Here is a 12,204-nt window from a genome sequence, read left to right as displayed (position 1 = left end):
TTCATTGATCACCAAACCCCAGATGACCAACAAGTTTGTTTGTGTAATTTTGTCCTTTTTCCAACAACCTTTCTTGAAAACAGCTGTCTACAGATGAAGAGTTACAGTCATAACATTCTGTAGCATATAAATGTGGTTTTTCAATTGCTTAAAATTTGTGCTCTTTAAGAGGCGATCTCTGTAAGAGCGGTCCAGGGCATTTCGCATCGGAAAAAAGTTTTCCCTCAAACTTTGCCCAATAAACTATTTTTGGTAACAAGTAAGTAAAACCACATTAGTTTCTGGAAATACCTCAACATAAAATTTTTAGAGCTCTCAAAAGTCAAAGCTGCAAAAGGCTTTTTTTGACCTCTTGCGACATCGAAAATTTCAAAAGTTGAATAGCCCTGTCCTCGTATCACACCGCAGGCAACAAAAAATATTTTGTATTCTTAAAGTGTGTGATATATAAGGTGTAAAAAATGCATTTCAATTTTGATATTCGTTTATTCAGAGGCTCGTCATAATTTATTTAAAAACACTCGTTGGACAGCTTTCTGAAATTGGTTAAAAGTACTCTTTCTTTCTCGATTGATATTGCTCAAGTCCAGACCAGACCATTAAAATCTCCTCTTGATTTCTGCTAATAAGATGTTTGGCTGCAGAAAAAAATAAAAACATCTTGCACTTATTGATTTTCTTCGCCGAGGTGACTTCGAACTTTTAGCGATAGTGTTAGCGTGACAGCCGATTATGCAAATTAGTTCATTGAGCAAACTCCGACCGTTTTATGTGAGTAGCTCAATAAATCTTAGATTTTAACCATTTTAAGTAGAAAACATAGTAGGACAGAGCTTTAAAACCACACCGATTAATACTTTAAGCATTTTAAAAGGCCAAAATTTGACAAATTTTATTATCTCGTGACGAAAGACGTCAACAACAACGTATCGAATATTATAATTTGATTAGCGCTCGCAAACCCTTTTTTAAAAATTTGGTTTCTGTTATTTCATATTTGAGTTCTGATGGCTTACGCTATTCAAACCTGTATGAACATTTCAAAATTAAACTACAGGATTCTATTTAGTGTAACCGGCGATAACAGCACACACTGAAATACACCATGACCAGTGACTCTGTCAGGCAATTCTATCGTGTAATTGTCCTGAATACTTCTCACGTCTAAATAAAGCAGCGATTTCTCAGATTTCTCGCTGAAAGGGAAAAAATTATATCTGATCGTCACATCTGTCTGCATAACAGTCTCTGTTCATAAGTTTGAAGAGTTCTTGTAAAAAAGATATCGCATTCGCATAACGGGTGGACGTCATAACTATATTGCATGACAACTGCACTCCGAAATCATTTCCTCCATTTTTGCAAGAGGTTCCTACATTTGTATCTTGCATTTTGAATGCGAGCTCAAAATGTTCGCATATGTCTCTTAGCATCTTGACTTTGGGACTAGACAACCTTGCTTCTCTTGCCAACGAGCACACATCATAGATATCAAACATGATTGGATGTTTCAATCTATCTCATCCATTACTGTGTTCCTCGCCTCTCTCAAACACCCTTCGTCTACATCAGACGCAGATGCTTCTATCAAGTGGTCGTCTGCGTCAGTGGTATCATCCGATTCTTGTTGTATTTTAGATCGCTGTTTAAGGCACAATCTCGAGAAGAAACCCCGAATCTGTATGTTGGATAACCACTCTGTTCTATCGAACATTCTCTCTCCATCTATTGTGCAAGCAGTTCGCATATCCTTTGCTACTTCTCTGGGTTTGGTTTCTGCCAGTGTCTCATCCGATATTAAATTTCTGTTTCAAGTACTGCCTGACGTTTTGCGAAAGCCGTTCACTTGCACCTCTCTTATGAAGAGCCCATCGCATGGGAAGCTTTGATGTACTTGTCAAGGGTTCTGTGGCCACTGCAACCAGTTCAGTCGAACTTTCACCTTCTAAGGACAATGACTGAAAGTGATGAACTCACTACCTCTTCACTTTGTCATAAAGACTTTAAGTCATGCTCGCAGGCACAGGATGATGAACTAGCTAGTTCATATGGAAGTCAAGGTCGGCCTGGGTCTTAAAATCTTCATCGCAACCAGGTTCAGGGCATTGATAGGAACTACCGTCGTTGCCATCATTGCTTTCTCCTGCTGATGCAGTTCGTCGAGCAGTGGTGGGGAAAAATGGAATCTCCTCCACCAGATCCGTCATTTTTTCTGTGGAAAAATTGCAATTTTAATTTTACCGAATAAACTTTCCAGGCCCAACATTAAACGCTCTCCAAACGCGCAGGCCCTCATGTGTAAGTTGCTGAAAGTGGCAATCTTGATGTTGTGATAGCAACCTGCTTCATCCGATCTTAGAAAGACCTTTTTTATTCCTGAGTTTCGTAACTTTATGGTAACAAAGAGATTTTCTAGGACTGACAGCACTGAAAACCAATCTTTTTTACAGCTGTTAAGAAGGTGTACGTATCAGGTTACTTCCAGGCTTTCCTCCTGTCTTACAACAACGCTACTCACATGCCAATTGATTTGCCTCTTGGGAAACCATTCTGCTTGCTTTTCCCGGAACTTCATCACTATGAACTTCATTGTCCAGTCAACTATTATAAATGCTTCATCTCCCTCCAAAGTATCGACAATTTTCCGCTGGCACTGATCCTGGTTTCTGCTCTCAGGATATGCCCTCTCCATTCAAAGATCTTAGCGGCAGCATTTTTTGCTTCACACAAATAGTCTTCCGCTTGAAATCTACCCAACTGCATTGTGTACTCAGAAATAACGCCATTTACTTCTTCAAGAACACTCTTCAGCTTCTCACAATCCTCACACTTCACGTTGTGACTGTGACTGCATACTTTCTGAACGTCAGTGTTACCATCATGGCTCAGTACAAAGACCCTACAGTGATCGGCACATTTGCTATCGTCCTCTTCGCAGTGATTAAGGTATGTAGTCTTCAGATACAACTTACTCTCCTGAAGCCTCTTCCGAACTTCTTTACACTAGTCCTTTTCTGCTACCACGCTTTCCAATTCGTCTATAATTTGGAGAAAATCCTCGATACCATCCGCTCCCTCAGCTGCAGTATCGTCTAAACCTCTATAGAACGCCATACATCTTAGAAATGGCCTTTGAAATTTGCAAATTGACAGAATACTGGCTCTTTACCCCTTTGGAATCGCTACCAGGGTGTGTCGGAAACTGGCACGCTGAACTTTGGGGCCAGAACTTCCCATAAGTGTGCCTATGCTTTGCGCAGACCCACTTTTTGCCATAACTGAGTCTTCTATATCGAACAGGCCAGCCCTTGCAAAGATAAGCTCTCCTTCTGTGAAACTCTCTTTTGACAAATGAATTAAGCAGAGATGACTCTTTATTGAGTCAGTACTCTGTGGCAAGTTCAACAAACCGGAAACTCCTCGTGAGTCTCCGAACGAAGTTTCTGAGGAACGCGACTGAAAACAGAACTTCTTGTGGCGAATACCGCTTCAAGAATTTAGCGTTATTAATCCCAAGCAAACCAGTACCGAAAGAGACATAAGAATTACAGCTAATAAAATTACGCGCTTTACAATATAGATATAGCTAATTGTTGGAAAAATTAGGTGACACGTAACGTAATAATTTATTTCCTCAAAAATCGCGGGGTCCTTTTCCACAAGTACTCCCTAGAGTTCTGAATAGAAACTTTCATAAAGACAGGTGTGCAGACAAAATTTTTTCCTATTCCTGCCGACCAGAATTCTGATCCAAAAGGCGATGTTATCGCTGCTTTAATACGAAGAGAGAAGCAATTCAGGATAATTACACAATTGAACTATGTGACAGTGGTCACGGTGTATTTCAGTGTGTGCTGTTATCGCCGGTTACACTAAATACAATTCTGTAGTTTGGTTTTGAAATGTTCATACAGGTTTGAATAGCGTAAGCTGTCAGAACTCAAATATGAAATAACAGAAGCCCAATTTTTAAAAAGGGGTTTCCGAGCGCTAATCAAAATTATGATATTCGATACGTTGTTGTTGACGTCTTTCGTCACGAGATAATAAAATATGTCAAATTTTGGCCTTTTAAAATGTTTAAGGTATTAATAGGTGTGGTATTAAACCTCCCTCCACTATATTTTCTACTATATTGTCTACTTAAAATGGTTAAAATCTAAGATTTATTGAGTTACCCATGTAAAACGGTCGGAATTTGCTCAATGAACTAATTTGCATAATCGGCTGTCACGCCAGCAATATCGCTAGAAGTTCGAAGTCACCTCGGCGAAGAAAATCAATAAGTGCAAGATGTTTTTATTTTTTTCTGCAGCCAAACATCTTATTAGCAGAAATAAAGCGGAGTTTTTAATGGACTGGTCTGGACTTGAACAATATTAACCAAGAAAGAAAGAGTACTTTTAACCAATTTCAGAAAGCTGTCCAACGAGTGTTTTTAAATAAATTATGACGAGCCTCTGAATAAACGAATATCAAAATTGAAATGCATTTTATACACCTTATATATCATACACTTTAAGAATACAAAATATTTTTTGCTGCATGCGGTGTGATACAAAGACCGGGCTATTCAACTTTTGAAATTTTCGATGTCGCAAGAGGTCAAAAAAAGCCTTTTGCAGCTTTGACTTTTGAGAGCTCTAAAAATTTTATGTTGAGGTATTTCCAGAAACTAATGTGGTTTTATTTACTTGTTACCAAAGATAGTTTATTGGGCAAAGTTTGAGGGAAAACTTTTTTCCGATGCGAAATGCCCTGGACCGCTCTTACAGAGATCGCCTCTTAATTGTCTACAAGTTTGTTTGATTGTTTTTTGTTTTGTTTTTTGTTTTGTTTTTATAGCACACCACAGACCAGTCATGTTTAAAAGGGTTCCTCAGGTATTAGGGGCTTTCTCTAATTTGGAGCTGGATGGTGGACAGTGGAGGAAAGAAAATGAAACTTCAGTTAGAGGTAAGATCAATGTGTACTTTCTCATTGTAGAGTTATATAGTAGCTCAGAAGAATTACAGGAATGATCATTCCAGAAAATGCTCAACAAGAAAGCAAATTTGCTACACCAGTGTAGCAAGAATTGTATGCACGTCAAGGATTTGTTAGTGTTTCAACTATCAACATGCACAGTGTACATGTACAATGATGTTTGGTTTGTCAGAAATTTTGAAGAGAGACTGAAGGGGGAAGTCACAAGGGCAAAACTGTGGAATGGTATTCCTGAAGAGTATTTATGGAGTTAGGGTTTTTTGCCAATGATTATATATTTATCTCATATATAGTTTTATACAATGTGAACTGTTTTGCCGATGTATACATTTTTTGTTGTGGGGTGTTACAGTCCTACAGGCTAAGAGACCACATCTGCTTGTGGTTATGCCTGCGTTCTTGTGCGTCAAGCAACTAGGGGTACGTTCACTGATCTATCACAACTTATCTATTCGCATTAGTTCAAATCTTTCCCACTAGCTTGCCAGTACCCCTGGGGGGAGAGAGGCATTGTGGGAGTAAAAAAGGTGTCTCGGCTTGGAACACAACAACATGGCGGTCAAACGTCGGGCATGCGCAAGAGATCAATTATTGTCGGCTGTACGCCAATTTCCCGCGCAAAAGTCAATGGAAAACACGAAAACAATAATAAATCTCGCAAAATAAGCGAGAAAAAATTGGAACGTTCATAGAAATTTGTACAAGGAAACCGGAAAAGAGGGAAAAGGAAACCGAGAGAATTTTCAAACACAAAGCTTATTCAAGTACAGGTATCCTGTTGATTTTCTATTCTGTTTTGAGTTTTCTATTCTGTTTTGAGTTTTACCAGAAAGGTTATACGTTTTTAAAACACCGTGAGTTACTAGCTGGTGTGGTTGTTTGTAACTCGTGCGAACTCGACTCAACAACTAGAGCTTTACTTCAGACCCCTTGAGCCAGAGTCTAACGCGCTAAAACTGGGGCATCTTTTGCCTTCTTTTTGTTTGTAGGAAGTTTACCGAATACCGAAGAAAACTGCAACTCCAGTAAGTATTATTAAAGTGACACTCGAAACAGTGGGCATTTTTCCTCTCCGTTTTTATTTATTTATTTTGTATTTTGTCTTCGTTTTAGCTTTTTTTTTTTAAAGCCGATCGTTGATGCAAAAGGAGAGGGTGAAACTCTCTTGTTGAAAAAAAAGAGAGTCTATTCTTAGTTAGCCGGAGTGTTGGTATCGCATTCCATTTTGCTGCTTTTAACTTTTGCAATTTGGTAGATGGTCTTAAATGTTGTTGTTGTTTGTTTGACATTCAATTGCATGATCGTCTGATTATCTTTGTTCAGGCCAAGCAAGACCGTGTTGCCGAGTTGTAAGTCGCAGCTAGCCCAGCAGGTAGGTAAATTCTATTTTACATGATCGTGTTTATTGCTTGATTGATCAGTTTTTTGACCATGGAATCCTGATATAGTTACGCATTTTCATCAGAGGGTGAATTTTGTGTAAAACATGTGTGCGACAAAGTTTTTTTCAGATTTTATTTGTTGTTTCACGGGGGCGGGAGAAAGAAAGAACTTAACTTCCCATGAGGATCATTACAATTTGGAAAAATTGATTGTTAAAAAGTGATTAATTTGATGTTGTTTTTCAGGAATTGGTGACGGTGATCATGCAAGGTGAGACAACAAATTGAATAAGTGATTGAAAAAAAGAACAGGTTTGAAGAATTTCTACGTTCAGAAGATGAATTTTTATACCGTCTGGGCTTGGAAATTAAGGGTTACCATCGATAGAGCGTTTTTCGATTGAGTGCCTTAAAACAAAACCAAAGTACTTATTATGGAAAGAAGAATGGAAAATACCCTGAAGAGCCAATGAGAACTCGGAGTAAAAACAAGCAAACCGCCCAAAAGGCAGGAAAATGCGGGCGACCAAGTCGTGATTGATTTTAGTTTTGCATCTGATTGGTCGAGAGAGTGACGCGAGTTTTTTCGGACCAATCCTGGAGCAGAGTAGAGTAAAACCAGTACAAACCCAGATTACTTTGGAAACTCAATTAAAAGTTACTCTATTAATGGTCTTTGAATCTCTGATCTGATCTATGATTGTATTTCTGTAGGACTCCTATTGAGAACATCGGTTCTCCAGGAAAATTAGATGCCATCATGAAGAGTTTACAGGACTCCCCCAAGCCCCTCTATCCATCTGAATCCAGAACTCCGCCCGTTTCTCAGGGATTCTCTACCTGTAGTGAAGACACTGAGATGCCGCTAGACTCTTCGAGTGCTACCCCTCTGTCAAAAACTGGTGACTTCAGTGCTTTGGAATTCGGAGAAGACGTGGATACCCAAGCGGATTCAACTCCTGATAAAGGAGAAGGAACTCATTCAAGTTCACGGGTGTCGGATTCTGTTGAAGTTACTCAGAAACAAGATTCGAAATCACAGAACATGATGCAGACATTCGGTTATCAACAGCGCATAAGAATCGGTGTGGAGCATGGGATGGGCTCTTTCCAACATAAACCCGGCCGCAGCAAAAAGAAAAAGAAAAAATGGAATCAATTGCAGAACTTATTCTAGCAACAGGGAAGAAATCCTCAAGGATTGGTAGATAAAAACGCTGGGAACTTTAACGTGAATCCTCAAACAAACTTAAGACCTCAGTAAGGTACGGCAATCCAGTGGAGAGGTCAGTCGCAAAATCCCCAATAGTCTTAGCTTGTATTTAGGCGTTATTAACATTTCAAATCTCGGAGAATAATTGTAAGTACAAAGTTCTGTCGTTTCTGTTATGTCATTTATTAGGATGTGAAATAATTTATCTTCTCAAATGCATCCATGTAAAATACTTCATTCGTTTGTTCGGACAGTTTTCCGCCGGTTGCTATCTATGTGCTCTTGCGAATGTATTGCGTTTGTTTTTGATGTCGGTGCTGTGCGTTTTTCCTTGAAGGAAAGAGCTAACATTGAAGATAACTAGAGATAGGAACGAATCCGACTCCTCGTCTTGTTTGTAAATTATTTCACACAACTCTACTTTTACTTTTTAAAGTTCTGCTGTCACTCGCTGTGTTTGTCTGTCACTGTGTTTGTCTGTCACTGTGTTTGTCTGTCACTGTGTTTGTCTGTCACTGTGTTTGTCTGTCACTGTGTTTGTCTGTCACTGTGTTTGTCTGTCACTGTGTTTGTCTGTCACCTTGCTTTTTGACCATTCAAATGAAAGCTACGGAGAAGCCCTTTCATGTGGGACTGTTTATTCTGCTGTCAAAGAGTTGTAGTACAGTCGTTGTAAACCTTGTTTTATTCTCCAACGTGTTTCGTCTAGTTGTCGTGGACTTCTTCAAGGATTTTTACGTTTAAAAACTACACGCCGGTATTTATAAGCCATGGTTAGCGGCCATTGCGTGGGTCAAACACTATAAAGGCCTGGCCGGATTTACGAACAGGAACTAGAGAAGTTGTAGAAAAGTTTTAAGGCAAGGTGACAAAAATTTAATTTAATTGACGTTCTAAGGAAAGAAGGTCTCGCTTATGAAGATAAAATAATAATAGGTGGTGACTTCAATTGTCCCATTAATCAGCTACTGGACAAAAAAGGTGGGATACTGGTATTAAGGAAGAAAGTTGTTGAACGCATTGAAGAAATACAAACAACATTTAATTTGCATGATGTATGGCGTGTAAAAAATCCCCAAGCAAAAAGCTTTACATGGTCCCAAAAATCTCCATTTATTTTTTGTAGATTAGATTATTGGCTCATCTCAAATTCACTTCAGGACTTGATTAAAGATGTCAACGTCATTGCAGCAATAAGGTCTGATCACTCAGCAATTTTCTTACATCTACAGGAAATCGAAGAATGTCAGCGAGGTCCGGGGTTTTGGAAAATGAATACTTCCTTATTCACTGATGAAAATTTTGTTCAAAAGATGAAAGAAAAGCTAGACCAATGGAAAAAAGAGGGGGAGGAATTTTCAGATGTGAGAGTTGCTTGGGATTGGATTAAATATAAAGTCAGACTCTTTTGCATAAATTACTCAAAAGAAGTAGCTAAGACCAAAAGGGAGAGAGAAGAAATGCTGCAAAGAAAATTGCAAATTGCTCAAGCACAGTTTCAGCAGGCCCCCTGTGAGGAGGTCGAAAAAATTCTTGATGAATGCAAAGCGGACTTGGAAAATTTTTATGAGGAAAAGGCTAATGGATTAATTGTGCGTGCCAGGGCGAGGTGGCATGAATACGGAGAAAAGAGTACTAAATATTTTTTGAGTTTAGAAAAGAGAAATTACACCAGGAAACACATAAGAAAGCTCTGTTTAAGTGGAGTCATTACTAAAAACTATCAAAAAATATTGGATTCCGCTACGGAGTATTACAAGAACTTATATAGTAGCAAATTGAAGGTAGACCAATCTGACTCATTACATCACTTTCTTGGAAATTCGAATATTCCACGACTATCGCAAGAGGAAAGATTAAGCTGCGAGGGTCAAATAACCATAGAGGAATGTGTTAAAGCACTTGATACCTTTGACACGGGGAAGACGCCTGGAAATGATGGAATTCCTTTTGAATTTTATAAAATTTTCTGGAATTCTGTTGGTGAATTAATGACTGAAGTTTTTAATCACTGTTTTGAGCTAGGGCAAATGTCAAATTCTCAAAAGCAGGCGATCATCACCTTGATCGACAAAAAAGGAAGGGACAGGATGTTTTTGGAAAATTGGAGACCAATCTCGTTGATTAATGTCGACTCAAAAATCGCAACTAAGGTCATCGCAAATAGAATAAAAAATGTTCTTCCCTCTGTAATCCATGCAAATCAATCCGGTTTTATGAAGGGTAGGTTTATTGGGGAAACAGCTCGTTCAATCTTAGACATTATCGCTCATACTGAATCACTACAGTTACCAGGTGTTTTACTGTTTATTGATTTTGAAAAAGCTTTTGACTCCATAGAACATGAATTTCTTTATAAAGCATTAGAGTGTTTTAATTTCGGACCCTCCTTCATGAAGTGGATTCAAACGTTTTACAATAACCTCTCAGGTTGTGTTCTTAATAATGGTTTTTTCTCTTCTCCTTTTCAACTAGAAAGGGGTGTTAGGCAGGGAGACCCTCTGTCGCCTTATTTATTTTTAATTGCCATTGAAATTATGGCGATATCTATAAGAACAAATGAGAATATTGAAGGCATAAAAATCGGGGAAGATGAAACTAGGTCTCTGTTGTACGCCGACGACATGACAGCTACTCTAGCAAATATTTCATCAGTCGAAAAAGTAATACAAATCCTTAATGACTTCGAAAAATGTTCTGGCTTAAAAATGAACCTTTCTAAAACCAAAGCTATGTGGGTTGGAAAAAACAAAAATTCTTTAGAAACACCTCTGGACCTTGAGTGGTGTACAGGTGTTAAGACCCTAGGTATTCACTTCTCCTGTGATCAAGAACAAGTTATAAAACAAAATTTCCAGGATAGATTAAATGAAGTTCAAAAAATGATTAATTTATGGAAACTCAGAGGTCTCTCCCTATTTGGCAAAGTAACAATAATTAAATCTTTCCTAATCCCAAAATTATTATATGTTTCCTCAATAATAGAAACCCCACCCGAAATTATTAAACAGATGGAGAAAATGATCTACAAATTTTTGTGGAAAGGCCCTGATAAAGTCACAAGGCTTTCTGTGATAAATACTTTAGAGAATGGTGGACTGAATCTCACAGACCTTGAGCTACATATTAAAGCATTAAGATTGTCCTGGATTCCGCGTCTCATAGATGAGAAGGAAGGGCCCTGGATTTCTTATCTCAAATACAACTTAAAAAAATACGGAGGATGTTTTCTTTTTAGATGTAACTATGATGTAAATGATCTTGACTTAAGTCTTAGTAAGTTTTACTTACAGCTTCTAAGATGGTGGGCGGATTTTAGATGCTCCTTTTCTGATGTGAATTATTCTCAAAATGTAATTTGGAATAATAAGGATATACGAATTAATAATAAACCTGTTTTTTATAAAACATACTTTGACAAGGGCATAACTTATTTGAATGATTTACAGTTCGATGTTGACAATGTGCGTTCTTATGAATTTTTTAAGCAAAAAGGACTTAACACTAATTTCCTGACTTGGACAGCCTTGAGATCTTCTATTATTAATATGAAATCAAAAAGCTCCTGCCCCATCCCCACAGCGGGTAATCTCGATCCTATGAATTTTGATTATAAGTCTAAATCTTTTAATGCATATACTGCAAAGTGTAAACAGTTTTATTCTACGATGATAACAAGTAAAGCGAGAATCCCGAATGGCTTTAAAAAGTTGACAGCGGATTTTGAGCTTTCAAATGCGCAGGAAGTTTTCTCTATTCCTTATCTTGTTGCGAGCGAAACGTATGTTTGGTCGTTTCAATACAGAGTACTGAATTTCATTTTGTTTACAAACGATAAATTGTTCAAAATAGGGTTAAGTGATTCGGACAAGTGTTCTTTTTGTGGAACCTATACGGAAGATCTGTACCACCTCTTCTTTAACTGCTCCTTTGTGCAAGCTTTTTGGAACGTATTTACAGTCTGGTGGTTTGATCTTAGTGGCGAATATTTAATTTTGTCTTTAAAAGATATTATGGTTGGCTTACTTCAGAGGAATGATCTGTTAAATTATTTGATAATTTTAGGGAAATTGACTATTTGGGAATGTAGAAAAAATAACACCTCTCCAATATTTAGATTGTTTTTGCACAAGGTTGAAGTTAAAAAACAAGTTGAAAAAATAATTGCTATAAGAAACAGAAAGCTTCGCGATTTTCAAATTAGATGGGAATTTCTCATATAATTTTGTGTTTGCCCTTTTTTTAAGGAAAAGAATGGAAGACCAATGCATAAACTTAGATCTCATATTCTTCCTTGTTTATTAGTTTATTGTAGTTTATTTTTGTTAGAGAATTAACTGGGCGTCGCCATCGCCGGTATGTGTCACTGTGCAATGTTAAAAGAAAATAGTACTTTTTGTATGTAATGGCATAATTAGTAGATTGTGTTGTTAATAGAGCTGGATACTGTAAGTAGTGTAATTATTAGTGACTGTAAGTAGTGTAATTATTAGTGACTGTAAGTAGAGTAATGTAAATAAGCATTGTAATTAGTGTAAGTGGTGTTTCATATTGTATTGTAAGCATTGTATTTGTAATTTAAAAATAAAAATTTAAAAAAAAAAAAAAAAAAAAAAAGGTGAC

General features: G+C 37.5%; 2 protein-coding genes across 3 annotated transcripts in view; both read left to right on the top strand.

The window, feature by feature from the left end:
• LOC149034058 (uncharacterized) overlaps positions 1–7,958 on the top strand; it is a 34,085-nt gene extending 26,127 nt beyond the window's left edge. The window contains exon 7 of the mRNA XM_089193389.1: positions 7,083–7,958. Within this exon, the coding sequence (XP_089049515.1) occupies positions 7,083–7,545 (463 nt within the window). The 3' untranslated portion in view covers positions 7,546–7,958. The remainder of the gene's footprint in view (positions 1–7,082) is intronic.
• The window catches only part of LOC149034057 (histone-lysine N-methyltransferase SETD2-like), a 65,581-nt gene that overhangs the window by 33,305 nt on the left and 20,072 nt on the right, over positions 1–12,204 (top strand). The window lies entirely within an intron of this gene.

The sequence above is a fragment of the Pocillopora damicornis genome, chromosome 14, assembly GCF_964200805.1.
Source record: "Pocillopora damicornis chromosome 14, jaPocDami1.2, whole genome shotgun sequence".
In the NCBI taxonomy this organism is placed as follows: Eukaryota; Metazoa; Cnidaria; class Anthozoa; order Scleractinia; family Pocilloporidae; genus Pocillopora; species Pocillopora damicornis.
The sequence above is the reverse complement of the archived record's forward strand: the minus strand, read 5'-3'. Positions and strand labels throughout refer to the sequence as shown.